Source organism: Pocillopora damicornis, chromosome 9 (assembly GCF_964200805.1).
Source record: "Pocillopora damicornis chromosome 9, jaPocDami1.2, whole genome shotgun sequence".
Classification (NCBI taxonomy): domain Eukaryota; kingdom Metazoa; phylum Cnidaria; class Anthozoa; order Scleractinia; family Pocilloporidae; genus Pocillopora; species Pocillopora damicornis.
In genome coordinates this window covers 16402751-16425022 of record NC_142678.1, presented here as the reverse complement: position 1 = coordinate 16425022, position 22272 = coordinate 16402751, and the positions used below count along the sequence as shown (strand labels likewise).

Sequence of the window (22272 nt, the reverse complement as noted above, 5' to 3'; positions counted from 1 at the left end):
GGCATTCGAGGGGGGTATAATTCGCAGATTTAAAACGTACCCCTTGAACGTAACTGATTAGCGTTCTCTGCTTCCCATTGCAATTAACCTCACTACTTGATGTATGAAATGGACATGAATACGATTATAATTGAACAACGGCAGTTCTTTTATCTTTACGAGAAACTGTAATTGATTCAATTACACTCACTATCACACTTTTGCCAATGAAAGTGCAACAGTGCATGTAAGAAGTGCGAGAGAGAGCCTTTCTCGATTTCAAGTCATAATCTTCCTAATTGCATTATTTACGAAACATGATGATGATTTTCTTTATAACTGATTATATCTCCTTTAATCTTTTTTTCAAGCTTTTGCTTTTATCTGCCTCTTAATCACGTGCAACAGTCCCTAAGAGAATTTACGACGATCATAACTCGTGAAACTGGATACAGGGAAATCGTTGAGAAGAGCACTCGATGTAATCATTTTTATACTCACAAAATCGCGCTTGGAGCATCTCTTAGCTAAGACACCAAAAACAGCGTGTCTTAAGCCAAAACGTTCTGTTTGGATTACAGAAGTCATGAGCTATAAAACACTCTAACTTTACAGTCAAAATCTAAACTAAGGAAACTTACATGTACATAGTGATGATAATGCGGTCTTCAAGGTGAAGGTTGTTGTTGATTGTGAAGTTGGATCAATATCAGTATTTGAGCAACTGCGCACCAACCTCCCCTCCCGCCTCCTACCCAACATTAAACCTTACCTTTTGTCAGTTAACTATTGTTGAATTGGGGAAGGGTAGGTGAGCAAATGCTAAGATATTGACATTGATCCGAGAGGTTGACACAAACTTAAGAGAAAAACTCTGTAGAACACCAGTTATGTTTATGAACAGAGGTGTTCAGCAGATAGCGTCAGACTTTTCAATTTTCACTAACAGGTAAAATAATGCAAGATAGTTGAAAACGTTCATTTCACCTCTGTTAGGAAAACACGTAGACAGGAGGAAGTTGGCAAACTTCCAGAAAGGTGGAATTATGATATTATACCGACTTCTTTCTTGAAAGTTTTACTTTTTAATTTCTGCGGCTATTCCTTGGTAGTACTAATGATTGTTTCCTATTTCCTTTAATAGGCCGCTCAATCAAAATGGACTTTAAAATTATAGTTTTGGTGGTGCTGATATCTGTGGTTTATGTCTCCGAAGCGAAACCATATGAAGAATTCCGTAAGTTGCTTTGTCTTTTTAAAAGAATCATCCTTTAGTCCGAGTTTAAGTCGTGAAGTACCAGCAGTATCTAAAATCTCTTTATTCCACGATGCATCACCTATCAAAAACGTTTTCAGAACGAACTTAAAATTACCTGTCAACTCTAGTAAATCTCACACTCAACCAGTAGTTTGAAATTGACGAAAGTAGGAAAGAAAGTTTATGTAAAATCAGAAATTGGTATTTGTAAAATCTTCAATATTTTGGTAACACAACACTATAATAACGAGCAAAGATGCTCCCATTTCCCTATGAAGGTCCATAAGTTATATTGATACTTGACAAAGACACCTGTTTGTAGTAAGCATCGTAGAGAAAGCATTTTCAACTTTTCATTCACAGAGATAACTATATTAAAGTGATCAGAGTTTTCCTTATATATTCCCGTTAGTTCCTAACTGCGAGAACAGTCTTCCTCATAAAAAGTGTCGCCAAAATCCGCAAAAGAAGAAAGCTGCTTTCGAATCAAACTTACTTTTCTCTTTTGCTCCACTTATACTTACGCTGGGTTTTTTGATTAAATCCGGGGGAGATTTATATCTTTGTTCATAAAAATTTAGTTCTATACCATAAAACTAATAAACTTTTCTTGCATTTTTTCAGTCAACAAGGTCTTAAGAAGTAATCCACTGCCTTGTTCTCGGTCCTGTTGTGAAAAGTGTTGCACAAACGTTTGCAGAAGAGACTGTATATTTTCGTGTTGTGCAGCCCGTCCACTCGGCCCATACCCACCTCCTCCTGCACCGCCTCCCCCATACCCAGCCCCAACACCACAGCTCATCCCCGGACCGCCAGGATTCGCAGGAATTTGTGGATTGCCAGGACCTCATGGACCTAGAGGATGCCCCGGCTGCGTTGGACCACCAGGACCACCCGGACCTCCGGGACCCCCGGGACGCTAAGTACCTGATAGAGAAGTTGTAAACTCTACCAAAAACAACTGAAGTGATTGAATAGCGTTGGGAATCACAGTCTCGATCTTTTCGAGAAAACAAACTCGTTTCGTCGTTCCTTTCTGGGTTATAACGCTACTTCATTTCCACAATTTAAATTAACATCACGCCGCATCAGTTTTTTGCATTCTATTAGTTCCTTCTGGTGTTGTGGCGAACACCTGGTTGTCTGCTTTAGAGAAGGCGCTCCTTGTCAAGAATCACTTTTTATTAATTTTTTTTCCTGATTTTTTGAAGCAATATCGCTGACATCGTTCTTATATATTGAGAACAAAACTCAATAAAATTTTGAAATTCCTTTTACTCCTATAATGTTTGTTCACTTCTTTTCATTTGTTGTTCTTTGCTATTTTGTTTCAAACCACGCAATCAGGCACTCACGAGAGTAAATTTTATGGGAACACTGGGAATTTCCAATGTTTTTTTTGCCGTTGTCCTCAAAAAGTACATGAGATCCCTTATAATGATGAGGAGACCAAACTCCCCAAACAGCTCGCAAATCATAAAATAGGTAGAACAAAGCGGTATCAAGTTAAAGAGAGAGTACCGTGATCAATATTATTTTGAAGAATATATATAGTTATAGTTTTGTCATTTCCCTACGACACAATTTTTGTCATCCCCAACATATCGAATATTTGCACGAAGATAAGTGTTCAAAGCAAAACAGCTCACAACCAACTTTTGGCAGCGGTCAATTTCTTCAATAAAGAGACAATTTCACTTGTCTCGGTCAAGTTTATCCATTCCGTCAAATTAAAGTGAAAGCTTACGTTTACACTTATCGTTATTTAACCTGATTAAAATCAACTGAAAGGGGGCAGGTAAGGGATTAGATAAAATATATGATCAACGCAGACTAATGAATTGCAACGTGCACATCTGAACTTTCCCCGAGTTCATCGGTTTGGATCACTCAACCTCAGACAGAAACTTTGACGTGTCTGTCAAGTGCCTGAAAAAACATCCACATGCATCATAGATGCAAGCAAATAACAGTGAAGTTGCGCATCAGTTCTTTTATATAACAAACTTTCAAAAGGCTCATACCAACATCTCATTCCTTCACACGTGTTTCCGTTATATTACTTATGCCCTGAGAAAAAAATACTGCTTCAATCTGAATCTCATCGCTGTCTCGTTGAATACACCTCAACCTTTCTAAACGGAATCAAAATTTATCAAAAATACCATGAAATACCTGCCATTTATCAAAATTTTGTTTACAACTTTCACTTCAAAAACCTGCTGCACAAGAATGTAATCAAAACACGTAACAATAGAAAAAAATTGATAACTCACCGCCGATTTAACTCATTAAATAGTAATAGAGGACATCTTTGAAAGTTGCTTGCCTCTTCGTGATCGTTGGATAATAGTGTCAGGTAAGACGTGTCATTCTTCTCTAAACAGAAATATGATTAAGAGTGTTTATTCTCAAAAGAATATGAAATTCATCGGAAAAAATACAACTATCAAGATACCAAATTTAAATTTGGCAAATGATATTATTCAAAATATACAAATAGCTTTATGATCAGTGGGGCTCATTGAAATCAGTAGTTAGCACTGAAAGGATGATTTCTCATGGGTGCATCTAACGAATCCTAGTTTCCTTTTGTTACAGAACAAATCATGGATTATCGGTTGGCTGTACTATTCACCCTGGGGCTGGCCTACACCGCCTCGTCGATGCACAGTAAGTACAAATACAGTTTGGTATAGATCTTATCACCAAACCCAAATACCAAACCAGTAACTTTAATTGATAGAATAAAAAGAAAAATAAGCTAGAAACTTAGATTTAAATAATGAGATGGCGTGGAAGCCCAATGTAAATCTCTCGGACTTGCTTTGAGCTTACTCGGTATTACCAAAATTCTTCGCTGATTTTTTTTCCATCTTTAAAAAGTACTATCTATACAACAGGGCTACAACCAACACAATGAATTGCCTCGAGATAGCGGTTTCAGAGAATATTTATCGCTCACTTCCTCTATATCTAGAAAAGTTTGCGTTCTGAGGTCCAGGCACACAAGAGCCTCGAATTCTGAAGAGTCATTAGCATGACCGAGCTTGCATATATCCACAATTTTGACGGCTGGCTCATCAAAAACCTATCCAAATTTATTCCTTTTATAAAACGATTGGATGGCGAAGGCACTAACTGACTGACCGACTGACTGGCTGACTGATTGGCATCTTCCTTAAAAGACCTTACCAAGTAACCGATTGACTGAATGAAAAATTAATCATCTCGCTTTTTGACTGACCGACTAATTGACTGACTGACTGACAGAATAGAAGTCGAACTCTAAAAACGACCCTAGATATTATAGCAATCGAACGTGTATGAGCTAAATGGAATGAAATGCTTGTTTCATAGCAAAGCGTGCAGCCTTCCCATGCGGAGCTGGCTGTCTTCCACAGTGTGCCCCAAACTGCCTTGCAGACTGCTGCGGCAGTCCTCCACCAGCACCACCCGACCCACCTCTCCCAGCCGTGTCAGACATGATGAAGCCTCAGCCAGCACCTATCGTTGGACCACAGGGACATCCTGGGTCACAGGGTTCCCCAGGAGTGATGGGACCTGTAGGACCCCCGGGAATTGGCGGAGCCCCCGGACCTCCGGGACCACCCGGACCACCAGGACCTCCTGCACCCCCTGCTCCACCTGCTCCTGCGTGTTGTGCGGTGCCGCCCCCAGGGAAGTAAATCTGTTTTGGAATCGTGTATAACCATCACAACTCTTTTTTATTCTATGTACCAGCTTACCGACTTGATAAGACATTCAAGAATTGTTGTTTCGCTTTTGAAGTGATGTAACGAAGGTTATGCGTTCCATTTTGTTTATCTTTTACGTCCACTTCTAATATTTACAACATTGACAAGAATACTATTAATAAAGGTTATATTTATGATGGTAATGTTATAAGATTATCATTAGTTTTAATAAGTTCTTTTTATCGCATTAGTATAATGTTGTTTTGCAAGAGAGGTGCTGCACACTACTAAAAAGAAGTTATCAGTATGAAAGTGAATTCGAAAAGGGAAAATTTACTAACAAGTATAATTAACATTATCTTGTAACATTGACTCGTGCGAGGGATTTGTACTAAATTGATGTAACAAGAGCCAATAAAAAGATTTAACAAATAAATCATAGTAGCCTTCATTATCGCTTTGTCTATTGCGATTTGAATGCTTTCCTTTAGTTTTCACAGCAAACTCTTTTAGCGTTTTGGTACGTCCCATTAACTCAAAAAATTAAATTTGGCAGTATATGCTGGTCGAGAATTGCATGATATTTTCTCTTTTAATAGACTTTGAGTATTTTGGTATCACCTATAACATGTCAGGTTTGTTAAATCCTCAACGTTAGGAACGAGCTTCCTCAGGCTCTTCGCTGCCCAGCCACTTATGCAGTTTTTATGCGGAAATTCTCTAGTCTACCGCTTTCACCCTCAAATACTGATTGACGTAACGTGATAGATATTTTCGTGTCTTTAAACCGCGCGCGCTTAAAAATTTGTCACGCTGTATCTTATGAAGTTATCCTACTTACTTCACGTGTCACCAAAACTACCAGTCGTTCTGCTCAACTACAAAACGCACTCACTCAACCCAAGCGAAGATCAAAAACGACAGCAGTAGAATTAAGACACCTGCAATAAACTAAAACTGTGTTCACCAGTCGTTCCGCTTCAGTGTTTTTATTGTGAAGCAGTTCTCATAAAATGCGCCCACAATCAATATGCCACCTTCAGTTCATTAGGGCAACTGCGCTTTAGCTTTGCGCGTATTTCCCTTTTCATGAAGAATGCAAATAAAATCAAGGCAAGAAGAGACTCGCAATCGGCCCCGTTTCCTACTATAACTCAAGTTGTTCCACTCCTGCGCATGAGCGCGTTGTCGGGTCGTCTGATAAACGTAAGCTCTCAAATATGTTTTGAATTACGTGCTTGAGAGGTTGAGATCACACAATAAAATCATTGAACAACAGAGCGTTAAGCAGTTTGTTTTGAAGGAGGGACTAGAAGGTAGGTCCGTTCATCGTTTGAAGCCGTGAACATATCTATATATGACTAATAGAGTAGTTAAGCTGGAAAGGTATTCAATGAAAGAAGACCACGGAAGACCGTTTACGTAAAAAGCAGAGCCGTCACATCATTGACAAAAGAAAATTTAAGAGTACGGGTCAATAATTCTGTCGAACATTCGTTTAATTCATTTACATTAAATTTAAATTTTGTTTTTGTTTACTTGAGACTAAACATGAATATCCGGATTCTGCTGTTGATTGCCATTGGACTGGTACTCTGTGCCGCTGATCCAATCAAGAGTAAGTAAAAATGCTTATCAACATATCTTATTTCCTTCTCCATAGCAAAGCCCTTTCGACTCTAAAGAGAGTGCATCTTTTATTAAATGGTTTAGCCGTAAAATTTAATAGAAAATCTGGAACGACAAACCCACCCTGATGAATTTTGCTTATTATTTGTGCGTAAGAAGTGGGTATAATTATATCTACACAAGGCCTTTCTAAAATCCAAAGATATCACTACATTTTTTTTGATAACCTGCATTTAGACAATTTTGCAAAATTCCAAGAGATAGAGACTTGAGGCAGCTATTACAATTTTTTTCCGCCAAAATGACAATTGTCCCCAAATTTCGGTTGCTACTAGAAAACCTCATACTCAGATTTGTGCAGTGTTTGGTGGAAAATGTAAGGTTTTTAAAGAGAATGAGTGACTGCCGTTTAGTCAATTTGAATTGGGTAAAGAATGCTTAAAATAAGCAATATAAATGTAGTCGCAATATGTGGCCTCGTAGTTCCATTGAAGGCATCAGTGAAGATTGACAGTGTTTTGATTGCTTTTCCAATTACTGGACCATTTTCTTCCTCACTCTTCTGCTATTATTTCTAACCCTCCACTGTTTTCTCGTGAAAATTATTTTTCTTTTAACAACAGAAATATGCTACAAATGGAAAAATCTGAATATGTCACTTGTTGTTATATCCAAGAAATATGTCTTTGATTAGGCGAAAAGGCGCACACAAAACCTCTGGATGTAAGGAACAAAGTCACCTATGATCTAAGATGGCGGGATTAAGACCGGATCAAGAGGAACTTGAACAATTATCTAGAACTACCTCGAAGTGATGAACTACCTACTTCCTTCATAATCTCAATATATCATGCAGAAAACATAAAATGAAAGCTGACAAACTTAAAAACCGCGAGCAAGGAGGGTTGTCTTGATGAGACAATAGATTTAATGACAGCTGGTGAGATCTTGAGAATTCAAAGTAGTTAGAAAGCTAAACGTTGATTTTGCTTGACATTTCAGCCAAAAGGGATGCGCAATACAATTACATGTATCCTGGTTCCGAAGGATCCCAAGGCCCTCAAGGCCCTATTGGTAACGCGGGAAGACGAGGACCAACCGGAGATCCCGGACCACCAGGACCACCCGGACCTCCTGGACCACCCGGACCACCCGCTCCACCAGGCCCCGCCGGAAGAAGATAAATGAAGAATTTACAGAAAAGAAATGCGAAAGAAATTTTGTACTTCTCTGCATTTCGTTCAATGATTGTTAGTTCATATTGGAACGAATTAAACTGATTTGAAAGCCAAAATAAAGCCATGTGAAATTTCGAAGGAAAAAAAATTTATAAAAAAACCATATCGAAGACTCTTAATCTATTGTATTTGATTTGACGTAGTTATATTTTCTTTCTTATACCACTAAAACTTTGTTTTGTTCTGGTCTTCTTCTACTCAGTCAATAACATAATAGCATTCAACTATCAGAAATCACACAGAGGGAAAGACTTTTTCCATATTACGTATAGCTATTTCATGTGAAAACGAAGAAACTAACTTACGAACACCTCGTTAGCAAAAAGTTTTCGGCTTCGCTTAGGGTTATTTTCCTAGACTATTTTAACTCTTGATTTTTGTTGCTGTTGTTGTTTTTTTGTCTTTATGTTCTGCTGCTGGAAATCTTAATATACCTAACACATTGTGTACCTGCAGAAACTGCTTTATAGTTCATTCGCTGGCCCACCTCAACGATACTCAGTATAAAACAACACTGATTGGACGCTTTTTACCCTAATAAAAACACTCCACAATTGCATAATATCAACCAGTTAATTCAGACTAGAGAGTGACTATGATCATGTTCTATTTCCCGCCTTTACGAAAAGACCCAAAAATGTTGAGATCGTAATTACTGTTTTTTCGTGATAACAGACAGTGAAAGCACAGCTTTGCATGTAATATTCGCAGTAATGAACATTACTTAAGCAGTAGTGAAAAGAAGCACTGCACCGGTATCGCAGAGGTCATGGGTTCAAATCCCGTACAGGCCTGAATTTTTTTCAGGACTTCTTTTCATTACTGAGAACGTCGCTATCATATTCACGTCTTTATCCGCAGTTCAAATATATGACTTTCATATTTCCGCAGCCGTTTATTCACCACTTCACGGGTTTATTTGGAACCACCTACCAGTTGGCTTGTTAGCTCATTTGGTAGAGCATTGCACCGGAATCGCAGAGGTCATGGGTTCAAATCCCGTAAAGGCCTGAATTTTTTTTTCAGGCCTTCTTTTCACTATTGCCTAAGTAGTATTCATTACTGCGGAGATCGCTATCATATTCACGTCTTTATCCGCAGTTCAAATATATGACTTTCATATATTCACAGCCGTTTAGTATGCCAAGTTGTTCGAAAAGCGATTAGAAGTACTAATCGATGTTCTCGTTTAGTTATCCAAAGTAATCATATGGGCCAATCAGATGAAAGGAAAATGTCACGAGAAGCCAATGAGAACTCAAAGTAAAAGCAGGCAAACTAACTGAGCCAATCACAACAGAGAAGATCAAAACCAAAGCGATCCCAGGTTGCCTTCGACAATCAATCGAAAATTGCTCTAACGGACTCGGTGTCCAAACTCAGTTAGCTGAGAATACCGACAAAGTTAGTTCCTAATTATTTTAATTTTTCTGGTCCGATAATGAGATTTTTAATTCATTTAATAATCATAGATCGAGGATACAGCTTCTCTGAAAATAAAAATAGTGTAGCCTGAACCGATACGAGCCTTATGATACCTTTTCATCTTTTTCAATACCAGCACGAAAAACCCACCAGCTAAACGCATCAAGGGATAAAATGTTTGTTTAGCAGTCTCCGGTTGTGAGCAGACGATAAACGTATATAATGGCCAGATTATCCAACTGATTTTTCAAAACGCTCACATAAGAAAAAGGCTAATTATTCTGCATGAAGGAAGCTTTTACGTTGGCAAGTCTCAAAACAGCCCGGTTCAAAAATGATTGAAAAAATTGAGAGAAAATCTAAAATTAAAGTACCAAATCGACCGCAATCTATTATTAATGGCTGAGAATCAGCGATCGCCATTCAAAGAGAATGCAAACGTCGATAGGTTTTCACAGTTGCCATTTTAAGTGTTTGTAAGGTTTTAAATTGAATTAGCTCGCGCATAGATATACTTTCCAATCTCGGTAAGAAAACGAAAACCTCTTCGGAGTAGCTTTTGAGGCTTCTGTCACCAGTGTTACATTACTTGCTCGACGTTATCTAATATTATCAACACCTTGGCGGATGTTTTTTTCTCTACTTCCATCTACAATTCTGTCGGTTCTTTTTCAGATTTCATCCTCTTCCGCTTCTTGAATTGATCATCAGTGCATGAGTGATTTACTTAATATAACCGGCACGACATTTGGCCTTCGCTTGCTCGCATCCAAGTGAAATCTAATAACATTTTAGACCTTGCCTGGTCTCTATAAAAAATTGAACGGTTCAAAAGCTAAAGAACAATGGTTTGAACCGGTACCGTGAAGGGCAGGTCAATAACCCTTGCTTATTCTTACATCATGAGTAGATAACGAGGATTATTCCCTTCTATTTCCCCCTGTGGTAAAATAACAACAAACAGCATTTTCTCTTGGGTGGAAAAGGTTATCGGAAGAAGGTAAAACGTGAAATTTAAGCGATAGAGCCATCTTAATTCACCTTTAGCGAGCTCAGAATGTGTTTAAGTCCGTGACGCATTGGAAGGCACTTAAAATTTCGGGTTCGCCTAAGTTGTCCTCAGCTCTTCAAGTTGGTGAACCAGAACACTTCCGAGCCAAAACAATTATGGATTGTACGTAGATCTGAGTTAAATTGTTTCACAACCTATGACGAGTTCTTTCTTTTCAATCCTTCAGGAAAATGGGGATAAGATTTTTCGTATTTGTTGTCCTTTTGGGACTAACACTTTCTACATTAGACGCCAAGTCTTTAAAAGGTAAGAGGGTCTTTTCTAAAAATATTTATGGTTGTGTCCTAGTTTCAGTTGATATCATAGAAAGTTTTCACAAATCTCTGAAGTATCTTCTTTCCTCTTCTGAGAGCAAAGAATTATTTAAATACACTTCACCGTGTGCAAAGTGTGCAATCTAAACTTGAACCACTTTTGAAGGCCACGGTTGGATTAACTAAACAATTTAATATTTTATCGAATGCAATGTTTCCCTCTTAATCAACTTAATAGGAGGGGTTTTTCAGCGTTAATCTCTTCCCGATAGTGCTATGAAATTTAACTGTAATTTAGTGCGTAACACTGTGACAGTTTGAGAAAAATTAGGTTGAATCAAGCTACCACAACAAAACGTAAAACCATCTTAGTTACAACCATTTTAACTCCTTAAATTTGTGAACTGTTGAAGAAGAATACTTAAAACGAAGAATTTAAATTTGCATAGTTTCCGACTTTTCACTTTAGTTAAGTTTAGTTAAGCGGTTTGATCTCTTCTCGAGTATCTGATGATCAGGGTAAAAACACACGTGAGAAGACTGTCTGTGATCTGCGTCATAATTGACTTTATGTGTAAGGTTACTTGATACTCACAAAACTCTTCACACAATGGCTATCACAATTTCTCAGAAATGATTAGTGAAAGAGTCAAGTTATTTAAGGGAGTTAGGTATAAAAGTTCTTTTATACCGCTAACCTTCTTTTAATTTTAAATTTCTTTTTCTTCTCTCCCCTACAAAAGGACACAAGAAATCCAAGCACGGTAAGCTCCTTAAAGCTCTCATTCATACGGGGCCCGAGAAAGGTAATCAATGAATCGCTCATTTGCATGCCCATGTTTCAACTGAAATTTGCATGTGGAACGGACACCGTATGTAATGGCTTGTGCAGATTTGCTATGGTTAACGTTACTAAGAAAAGATTAGAACTGCAATTCCCTAATTCCGCACTTACTTTAGACTGCTGAAGCTTGGAAGTGGTTCCAAAAGGTACGGTGATGCTTCCGAAATTTAAAAATGAACATGACAATAATTTGAACACCTCACAAGATCACGAATGCACCTCTTAATCTTGATTGAAACGATTAAAGGCAGCCGAAACACTGAATTTAATGTTAGAAAAACCTCCTAGATCATGTTTGCTTTACTATGCCGTACACATATACGGTCAAAGAAACCAAGGTTACACTACTTTCTGCAAGAGCGGCTTCCTTGGGAAAATCGCGATAGTTTCTGGCTTTTTTCGTTGCTTGTCAGAGAAAGGCCGTGCAAAATGTTCTGATTTCCTCTTAATTTGTCATAGACGAAGACACAAAGAAGAATGATGAACCTGCTGCCGAAGAAGCCTCAGGAAGTGCTGCTGGTAAGTGGGTAGCATGTGCACATTTAGGGCTTTAGCCTGTTAAGACGTTTTTTACATGTAGGCAACATACACACACACTTGAGGATAGCATCCGTGATCTGAAAATGGTCTCCACTAACACATTTTCGCCTAGAATCCAGACCTGGCGAGCGTGTCTTTGCTCATCCGCCATTGACTTGGAAAAATAAAACTCAAAACAAAGTTTGATAGGAAATAAAGCAATGCTCAATGCATCTGTCATATCTGCCTTTACTCCTCGCGGACTATTCGGGTTACGTTGTGTCAATTATCAAGCTCAAAACTTTTTCTCGTTCAAACATAATTATAGGTGCATCCGCAGCCGGAAGTGGAGAAGAATCCGGCTCCACCGAAGAAGGTATGCTTGTTTTGTTTCTTGGAATATTGTCCAGATTACTTTGAGCTTTTTTGCCATAAATCACTCAAGGTAATTTGATAACCTCTATGTGGTAAAGCGTCAATTCTCGTTTGTCATAAGAGACAAAAAAATGAAAGAGATTAAATTTCTAGCAGAGCGTTCGAGTAGACTTTAGGGTACTCTTGGTGTGTAAAGGGGATTCGAGTTTTTTTGTTTCTTTGATTCGAGGTTTTTGTTTTCCTTACTAAGAAGCAAACAAAGTGTTAATTATTGAAACGAAAAACTTAGACTGCTAAATTAGTTTTGCAATCAGAGGGAGTAATATACAACACTGTTACTATTTCGGCTGGTGCCTAATTGACATTCAGTTCACATTTCATTACTGCAGTAGGTGTTTTCTGTCCACAGCCTTTTGCACAGATTTAATTTCGTTTTCCTTATTCTGTTCTGACAGCTCCACCAACTGAAGGTGAAGGACCACCTCCTCTCGTAGTCCCCACCCCTGCCCCTGAACCCCGAATCTGCCCTGGCACCTGTCCCCAAGTGTGCGCACCAGCCTGTATGGAGAATTGTTGTCAAACACCCATGCCCCCACCCTGCACACCACCTGGTCCTTGCCCTGCTCCCTTGCCAGTACCAATGCCTGCTCCTTGTCCCTCAGTTTGTGCACCAATGAATCTTCCCTCATGTTGCCAAGCTCCACCCCCTCCACCCCCTCCCCCACCCCCACCTCCACCACCAGCCGGTCCCCCAGTTGTTCTTTGTGGAACTACCTGTGTTGATGGATGCGGACCGACTTGCCCACCACAATGCTGCAAGCACCACAAGAGAGGACAACTAAAGAGAACTTCGCACAAACACTGAGACTTAGTCAATCATCTCTCAGCTGTAAATAGAACTGTGATGGTACTCCTTGGATGTCCAAGGAATTACATAGCTGATTTAGAAATCATTCCAAGAATGCTATAGTTAATACAATAATTGAACTTTGATAATCAATGATTTTTCAACGAAATGTAATTTAAATTTAGATTGGTTTACGGTTAGGACAGATTGATTTTATAATATGATTTGAAGGAATAAATTTGTTCTGATTAATGTTTTGAGACAAGTTTCTTGAGAATTCTCTGTTCCTCTTCTTGAACGTTTGGCAAGGCTTCCCATCTTTAACTTCTGGCTCAGTTTTCTATGCTTGCATGTTTGACAACAACTTATAGAAAGGAAAGAGGAAGCACATTTTGAAAAGCGAATGACCTGATCATTATCGTCTGCCACCGAGTTAAAGCTCGGGAGCCTTGACTCTTTGTAATTTTCACTAAATTTTACACTTTTAGGTAGAATGTATCTACCGCAAGTGCGATCTCTTTCGACAAATTACTGTTTGGCAAAAAGAAATATAGGAAACATAAAGTCTAACTGTTGTCAAAAATGTAAGCTAATCCATTTTCTTTCCTTTCCTTTCGTAGCTGAGGCAACTTCGACGCCTAAACTACCATATAAGGTTGTAGGTCCTCTAGGGGGACACCCACATCCAGGTCCTCCAGCTGCATACAATCCGTGTCCCCAGCCTCGATACTGCGACCCCGCCAGGTGCAAAGATCCAATTGGATGTGCTCCATCGTGCTCTGAGACTTGCTGTGCCGATATTCTTATTCCACCACCTACTCCACCCGTCGGTTCTGGGGCAGGTCCGTGCCCTGATGCATGCGCACCGACATATCAGCCTTCGTGTTGCATGGGTGCCCCTCCCCCTATGGCTACCCAGCCATTCCCTCAACCCGTATATCCCCCTATGGGACCTCAACCAGGATTCGCACCCCCAGCTGGTTATGGTCAACCTGTAGTCATTCCGCAGCCTCCGCCTGGCGGATGTGGACAGAGCTGCTTAGCCACAAATTGTGCCCCACCCTGCCCACCGCAGTGCTGTCGAAGAAAGAAGTCAGTGATTCACCACCACGACCGTAAGACGAGATCTTTAACGTCACGCTTTGCAATGTGCCACTAGTCTTTCAAAAATAGATTTACACGGGTCAGACATCGTGGAAGACGAAGCGAGCATGTTTTAATATGCTTATAGTTATCAATCAGAAAAAAAGGTGTTCATACTTCTCTTTCCTAAAACAACTTCCCGAGCTAACTCTAGGCTTTGGCTTAACGGAATAGCTAACAATTTGTATTTAGAGAAGGTTATAAAAAATTTGGAATTTAGGAAAGAAAAGCCACACATAAAGACACTTAACTTCAACATTACTGTGGCTTTCGACGACATAGATTATGCCTGTTTCTAGTATAAGGGTCTTGAATGTTGGTAAAACGAAGGTGATTTCTTTACTACGGTTATACAGGTTTTTCCACATCATAACCCTTAAGAAGACATTTGGTGATATTAAAGAGCCCGATAAGTATCTGCTTCTTGACAGGAGTGTAGATAAATTGGGTCTGCCAGACTTTCTTGAAGGTCAAGAGGATTTATTTCTTCTTTCCCTTTTTCGAAAAAATAAAAACGAGTTCATAGTTCAGCAATTTGTCTTGTCTTGTCAAATTTACACTGGACGTAAAGCAAAGAGTGCAAGGTTATCATCCTCTGCTCTTGTGGGGATACATATCATTGGTTGAAAATAGAGGAAATATACAATTTATTCACAAGTTTCAATTGATCAACCACATTTTGGACTTAATTTTCAATTATGGACGAAAACATAATTTCTATCATCACTGCTCGCAAGTCTGAAACAATTGCCAACAAAAAATGAATAATAGATATCTATGTAATCGTCGCCGATTAGCTCTTGAGCACATAGGAAAACCTCTTTCCTGAATATGAGTCATCACAGAAAAATCATCATTCACCAGTTGAGGTCGTGCTATTTATGAAAACAACGTCCCCAAAGGAAGCATTCCTCACATCGATGCAAATCAAAGGCTTCCCTGCTAGTTAAGACATGTAAGATAGTTTGGGTAAATTATATGAACGAAATTTTCCCAGAATGCTCCATGAACCTCGGCGACCCTCGGCTTGTTCCTATTGTTTCGGATCAACACTTACCCTGGAAACCACTATCTTCTAAATCGGAGTTGTAATTTGAGTATATATGGTTTTTTTTTCCAATTTGAACATGTCTTTACTCTCCATGGTCAACTTTCATAATACATATTATGGACGCTTTTACTATAGATTTTCTTCCTGTGTTACAAAACTTTTATTCTTACGGGCTGTAAATTATTCATGAGGAAATTAAGTGCACAGCGCTACTCAACCAAGAGATCGCATAAAGGCTCTGGCATATAACGCCAACAAATTTCAAATTTGGGTTCATTAAGTTCTTGTAAACTTACAGAAATTTCGCTTATCTGGTGTTGAGAAGATTTTACTCTCGCAGGCAGGTAAAATGAAGACATCTCGTAAGTAAATTCAAACTGACCGGTACCTGTTTCAATGGCATTTACTTCACAACTGAGAGAAACGCAAGAAAAGTTTCCTTGCCCCGTAAAATTTTCCAAATATCTTGGTGTTTCTTAAATCAACGCGATCTTAGGTATTGTTGGACAATTTGAAAGCGGAAATGATTCCCTGCCGCTAAAATTTCTTTGTCCGTTTTATAAAGTTTTTCCACAACAGCTTTTTCCGTTCAAATCTCTTATTCCGGGCGACACCTCAAGCAATACCTGCAAATGGATGTTAGAAATTCATGATAGATATCTGATCTAATGGAACAAGGCCTTTTGCGACTGTGCCCTATATACGGCGCTAAGACACGAGCCAAGACGTAGTATTTGACGGCAGTCATTAATTTACTTATTGACTAGCAAGTTTGCTTTTTCTGAGTCATCTGTGTGTTCTCATTGGATAACACGGACTTGCGACATAACGGGTATCTACGAGTAAATGTGGTAGTTAATTATTCATGAGGAAGACCTTTGTGGTAGAGCCATTGAGGTGTCTTTGTTTGATCTTGAAAAAAACCCTTCAACATATTTCTGACATGATTATCTAAACCTTGAAAAGTTCTTTTTCTACCATAGCCATAGCAAAATCAAATTGCTTCTTCGTCGATTTATTTACAAAGCAAAAGAGGTCAGAATGAAAAGATCTATTCTTTGTTTGCTGGTTGTGCTCTGTTGGTCAAGCTTTGCACTAAGTGCTCTCGTGGAGGACCCTGATTTCATAGATGAAAAAGGAAAAGCGCTGAAAAACTTTAAAGGTAAGTGTATCTGTGCTTTATCTCTCCCCAGAACTATTTACGCCTTGTCATTTTAATAAGGACGAAACACAATTACTCTGTCAGTAGTAGAGAATACAAACTTGCACTCGTGGAGTCATTTCACCTGCGGGTCAATGAGTAACCACAGGGCACTATCCTCCTTTAAACTGAAGCGCGCTGTTTCTTGTTTTGATTGTCAAATTAGGAAAAAATTTTTAGCAAAGGTAAGAAGTCAGTAAATAATTGCACTACATAGAACAATGTCAAATAAACAAAGTAAGTAAGTAAGTAGTTTTATTGACGTAAACGTCGCCAATAGTCACAGCCCGGCAGATGATTATGATTCACCGATTGTTCCTAATCAGTCGTCTTCCATTTTAATTAAAGTCATGAGGTGGACATATTTAGAACTTTAGCGGTATGAAATATTCGCCAACCAAAATGGGTGGTCGTTGTATTAAAGGTGTGAGTTGATTAGCGATCATTATCAACATAATGAAAATAAATCCTTGAATGGTTTCATCTGGACCGTATCAAGGTTAAGCACATCTGACACAAAAAATATCTCCGAAGCCTTAGCCACCATTGCCTTTGTACCGATGATCCAAAGTTCTTCTCGAATCCCCTATGTTTCACAAAGGTAACAGTTGGCTTCTGAAGCCTCAAATTCCAGTAGTAATGGCATGATTTAATACATATACATTTATGGAAGTTTTTGTCTCCCGACACCAAACGGTGACTACAACCCATTTTGGTTTGGAAGGTGCGCTCAATGAATAGTGAATGCGCTTGAATACAGAGCGAGAGATCGGGGTTCGAACCCTCTCTGGTTCATCGCGTTGTGTTCCTAGGCAGACACTCTACTCTCGCACTATCAGAAGGCTTTGTAGAACTTCGCGATTTGATAGGGGCGTCCTACAATATATTAGCGAGCCATTTAGGAGGATAAACAATGTTTCTAATCAATTATGCTTAGAAACCAGGATACGCTCCGACGGTACTTAGAAGCCAGGTTCGTAAGAATTAACGCGCGTATTGTCTAATTTAAAAATTGAGGGGAAAACGCATCCTATATCTCCTTCTAAGCACTGGTCGTATCTTCTAGCTTCAGATTATTCCAGCTGAGTTTGTTTCGTCTTGTTTTTGACACCAGAATCTTGAACCTGATTATGGCCCCATAAGGAGTGCCCTATTAGCTAACGAGAGATCTTAAATTGAGACATTTGCAAGACCAAACTTGATTTTACTTTATGCTTGTTTTCCTGCTGGTAAATGAAAGACGCCTCATTTTATTTCGCGCAGTGGTTCCAGGCTCAAGAAGAGACAAAGTAGACTACCACAACGTAGAACAAGAGGCAGGAAGAGCTGTTCTTAAATTGCTTGACGCCAAAATAGGTAAGTTTTTGTTGATCCAACGACTAATTCGGCTTACTCGCAAATATCTTTTCTATATTTGACAAATATTCACCGAAGTAGAAGCAGTTAGTGATGGATATTTACCGCGCTAGCCACTGATAATGAAGTAAATTGTTGTTTTAGTATATTCTAAAACAGTGAAATAATACAGCAAAAAGTACGATTGAATCTTATTTGTTCATGAAATGATTTTACTACTTTCGAGCCTAAATCCCGCGCGCGTTTCTCGAAGGTGAATAGCAAGGGAATTGGGAGTTTGAATAGCCAATCAGAGCATGCATTGAACGCCCTCCATATATACTAAATATGGATATTCCTTTCATGGAAGCTAATCTAAGACAACCATTAGTTTTCAGCTTTGCAACGTTTATGTCTCGTCATTTCTAGGAAAGAAGGTTAATGACGCTGCAAAAGAGGTCACAGATTTCCTAAACGACGCAGTTGGTGAGAATTATACTAATTTTTCTTTTGTAAAAACAGGCGCTTAACACGTTCTTACGGCTGTAACACAACTGTAACACAACGAGTTAACCCTTTAACCTCTAAGAGTGACTGGCATGTAATCTTCCCTCACAATATTCAAGCATAAGCTTAAGGGAATAATGGAAATGATCTCTAACTAAAGCAGTTCTTTCTTGTTAAACACTAAAATTCTCCTCGATAGCACCTTAGGAAATTTATAGTGATCAGTATGGAGAACATGTTGGGATGTAAAGGGCTTTGCGTTTTAAGAACGTTAATAGGCGCTTACTCAATGACTAAAACAATTACTTCCGTTTTCTGTGTTTGTTAGCCTCATTCACACATGTTCACGCAGTAAAATCTTTGTATTCATCGTGACAAGGTGCTACCACGCACAGTAGCATCATTAATGTTATGCGTGTGGCTAAAGCCATTTCTCACGAGAATTGAAATTTTATAACATATCAGTCGAGCCTGACTTTGAATTTCATTTAAATTAGGCACAACTCCGTCATCAGTTATCTAAAAGTAGGATGGATCAAAACAGCCTCGTACTAAGCGTCGCTACCACTATGTATATCAGACTTCAGTAACCCACTTTAGAAACATTTTTTAACTGACTCACTGAACAATCAAGGTATTAGATTCAGAGACTTTAAATTGTTAGTAAGCTCAATTGAATGATATATCACGTCGTGGACTAACACTTCACCCAAAATGGTGGTCATGTCTACAGGTCATCACGCCCAACAAAGGACAAAAGATATACAATCCGACAAGCAAAAAGGTAAAAAATTATCAGACGCCTAATATCTTTTAATGAAAATGGAAAACATGCCGCAAAGATATTTAATTACAAACTTACTTCTCTCTCAACTCCCCTGCCCCCGCCCAACTGTCGTTGATTATTTGTTTTCATCGGCTCTCACTGATTTCTTTGCCTCGCAAGGTGAAGATTGATAGAATGACTGGCATTTTTTTAACACAATCATGGTTGGCGTTTTGCGATTGAAATTATCAGTATCGTATCTTTCTACACCTTGCAATTAAAGTTTAAAATGAAATATTGTCCATACTTGTTCTCAATATTTTCATTTCTTTGTTTTTTTGCATCCTTATAAACAGAAATGTCCCTTCTTCACCTTGGTGCAAAGAAAGTTCTCGACAATAAAGATGAAGAAAACAAGCCTAAAAAGAATAAAGATGGTTCCTTTCTTGTGCATTTTAAAGTCCCATATATTGTGACACCTGTCGATGAGAAGAAGAAAACAAAACCAAAGAAGTATCATCACAAACACGGGAAAAAGCCACATTTGAAGAAATACCATCACCGCATTTTGCATCACGGACATCATCATCACCACCATCATCACCCAGCTCATGCAGCAGATGCAAGCAAACTTACGCCGCAGACTCCACAAGCCCCATACAATCCGCAAGGTGAGAGAGCGACGTTGGCTGAAGTCGCTTACCAAGTGTCTTAGCAGTCTTTGCATTGCAACAATCACTGCATGCTTGAATATCAACCAAGTTTCCATAGTTACATGGATGACTGTTTGCATAGCTGCATTGCTGTATGGTTGCATGATTGCAGTAATTCATGTTGGCATAACGCGTTTCACTTTTTAACCCTTTGGTTAAAAGGCCTAAATTATATTGTCGTTTCCTTACAGCACCTCAGGCGCCGCCCTCACAACCCAACTACAATGCTATTGATTTAAGCTTTAACGGTTATAACTGGACTTACCAGTATAGTAATGACACCAGTTCGGACATGATACCCTGTCAGGGAAATTGCATGGATCCTTGCACAACACAGTGCTCCATGAGGCAAGATTGCTGCTGCTGTGATCCCAATATGATGGCTCAAACCCAGGCCCAAGCAGTCGCTCCGCCTGCTGCACCAGTGTACCCTCCAGTAAGTTAATAACGTTCCTTTTGACAACAACTGACTTACACTTTTTACTCTGATCAAAAACAAACACGAAAAGATCACACAAGCTCTCTGGTGGTCTTCCTTGTCATGTTACAGTACCATTCGTAATCCTGGGTTCTGACTGACTAGTGCCGTCGTTAAGTGTTAGATCACACGTGATGTGTTAAAAATCGTAAAAAAGGCATCAAAAAAGATAGGAGGATAAAATTTTACACTGAATTACCTTTTAGGTTCAGCCAATGGCCCCTATGGCTCCACCTCCTTTCCAGCCTCCTCCTATGCCAGCATTCCCTCAATCGCAATGTCCCTCGGCCTGCAAAAGAAACTGTTTTACGTACTGTCCGCTTGATTGCTGTGGAGTAGCAGGGAAAAGGGACAAGGTTACAAAGAAAGGAGCATCAGACAGCGAAGAGGAAACCACCAACAAAGTAGAGAGCGACGAAGCAAGTGGTGACGAGAGAGTAAGTGAAGAAGAGACCGAACGACAACATAAGGTGGAGGATGACATCAAAATACCACAAGAGAAAAATAAAGAGCAAGACAGTGGAAAGTCTAAAGAACAAGCAGATAATGAAGAAACCTTAGAAGGAAGCTCGGAGAGCAAAGACGACAACGAAAATGACGATTAAGTTTCGAAAAGGGTTGTCCGACACAAAACGATTTCATTGGATTGACCTTCCAAGTGGCTCAAGCTCGTATACTAGAGTCGGCAAATCTCCGGAAAGAATGCAAAGGACAATGTTTAAGACGGTTTATACATACTTAATTTGTTCCGTAAACTTCAAAACCTCCCCTAAGTGTCGGCTGGGGTTACTCCCATGCCGAAATGAGACCTAACTTACTAAGCTCTAACTTTTACAAAGTGTTAAGCGTACATCAAAGATGATGTCTGTTTCCAACACATTTATGAAAGCATCTGGAGGGATGAGATATTGTTGTAAAGTACCTCAGGGAGAGAGGTTGTTATTTCAAAATGAACCTCGACTTTTAACCGTTACTGCTCTTTGAAAAGCCTTGAAACTTTCAGTGCACTCAATACCCCCAGGCCAATACATTGCTGATTATATAGATCTTCCTTCAGAGGAGACATTTCCTATAGTAAGGTGCACCTGTAAAAATCTATAAGGTAGGGTGTGTATATCAATGAAGTAGCTAAAATGAAAAATATTTAATAAGTTCAAATAGGGAAATGTAAAAGAGATTGTGTTTTGCCCCTTTGATCAGTTTGTAAAAAGATATTTCTTTGACTTAATTAAACATCAAAATGATATTTTATTTCTCTCAGTTATTGCGGTTTTCTTGAAGAGTTTTCTGGGCATTTTTATCGAAAATTTGGAAATAAAACTTTCTGAGTAATCACGAAGAATGACGCCATTATGCTATTGCATAAAGAATTTCGTATGCCAAAACAATGCGTCGTGAGTTTTAGGTGAAAAATTACAAGTTTTTAACGAATGTTATTTTAAATAAAAAAAGCTGCACTTTAAAAGTCGACGAGAAGGCAATATGTGCAAACCAGTTTTATATTCCGGTAAAAGGAAATGCACAAAACCTTTCAAAACTTGCAAAAAAAATCCCGGATAAAGTTACCGGAAGCCACGATAGCTTGTAATTCTTAAAGTTCGCAGAGACCAACCAACCATCGTTTTGCAAAAAAACAAAGAAAGAAAAGAAGATGATATTCTGTTGGTCTATTTTGTAAGTTATTTACCAGTCTGACATCAGGAAATAACCATGCTGCATAGGTTTTGTTTTGAAGTTATCAACCTGTAAACTGCACGCATCAGCGCGCTCATAAAGCGTCCTCTTCGCGAACCGTCTTTTGTTGAAGCCGGTGGAAACGTTTTTTTGCGTTTTTCATATCTGCAAAGGAAAACTAAACTTATATGAAACGTAGTAAACAGTAGATGAATTTCTCACATAATTTTCCTCCCAAAAAATGTCCCAGTGACATGCGACTGGTG

At 38.9% G+C, this 22272-nt stretch overlaps 5 protein-coding genes across 7 annotated transcripts; all 5 read left to right on the top strand.

The window, feature by feature from the left end:
* Window positions 1-921: 921 nt before the first annotated feature.
* On the top strand, window positions 922-2520 carry LOC149040391 (uncharacterized). The gene is made up of 3 exons (XM_089182395.1): window positions 922-1017; window positions 1124-1216; window positions 1862-2520. Exons 2-3 carry the CDS (start codon window positions 1138-1140, stop codon window positions 2158-2160), a joined length of 378 nt encoding a protein of 125 aa, XP_089038521.1. The 5' UTR covers window positions 922-1017; window positions 1124-1137; the 3' UTR covers window positions 2161-2520.
* A 997-nt stretch (window positions 2521-3517) lies between these two features.
* Window positions 3518-5371, top strand: LOC149040390 (uncharacterized). The gene is made up of 3 exons (XM_089182394.1): window positions 3518-3596; window positions 3839-3910; window positions 4598-5371. The coding sequence occupies exons 2-3, from the start codon at window positions 3847-3849 to the stop codon at window positions 4924-4926; spliced, it is 393 nt and encodes a 130-aa protein (XP_089038520.1). The 5' UTR covers window positions 3518-3596; window positions 3839-3846; the 3' UTR covers window positions 4927-5371.
* A 603-nt stretch (window positions 5372-5974) lies between these two features.
* On the top strand, window positions 5975-7921 carry LOC149040389 (uncharacterized). Of its 2 annotated transcripts, none has more exons than XM_089182396.1 (3): window positions 5975-6251; window positions 6480-6553; window positions 7567-7921. In XM_089182396.1, exons 2-3 carry the CDS (start codon window positions 6487-6489, stop codon window positions 7746-7748), a joined length of 249 nt encoding a protein of 82 aa, XP_089038522.1. In that variant the 5' UTR covers window positions 5975-6251; window positions 6480-6486; the 3' UTR covers window positions 7749-7921. The 2 variants fall into 2 exon arrangements, with proteins under 2 accessions (XP_089038522.1, XP_089038524.1); XM_089182398.1 differs by having other exon boundaries at window positions 6241-6402.
* A 2174-nt stretch (window positions 7922-10095) lies between these two features.
* LOC113672464 (uncharacterized) lies at window positions 10096-14811 on the top strand. 2 transcript variants are annotated; one of them, XM_027188752.2, is made up of 7 exons: window positions 10096-10227; window positions 10466-10545; window positions 11297-11317; window positions 11857-11916; window positions 12245-12292; window positions 12747-12761; window positions 13759-14811. In XM_027188752.2, the coding sequence occupies exons 2-7, from the start codon at window positions 10470-10472 to the stop codon at window positions 14295-14297; spliced, it is 759 nt and encodes a 252-aa protein (XP_027044553.2). In that variant the 5' UTR covers window positions 10096-10227; window positions 10466-10469; the 3' UTR covers window positions 14298-14811. The 2 variants fall into 2 exon arrangements, with proteins under 2 accessions (XP_027044553.2, XP_027044552.2); XM_027188751.2 differs by having other exon boundaries at window positions 11297-11359.
* A 1351-nt stretch (window positions 14812-16162) lies between these two features.
* On the top strand, window positions 16163-21578 carry LOC113672466 (uncharacterized). The gene is made up of 7 exons (XM_027188754.2): window positions 16163-16494; window positions 17797-17889; window positions 18298-18354; window positions 19109-19159; window positions 19498-19812; window positions 20046-20290; window positions 20539-21578. Exons 1-7 carry the CDS (start codon window positions 16374-16376, stop codon window positions 20935-20937), a joined length of 1281 nt encoding a protein of 426 aa, XP_027044555.2. The 5' UTR covers window positions 16163-16373; the 3' UTR covers window positions 20938-21578.
* The last annotated feature ends 694 nt before the right edge of the window (window positions 21579-22272 follow it).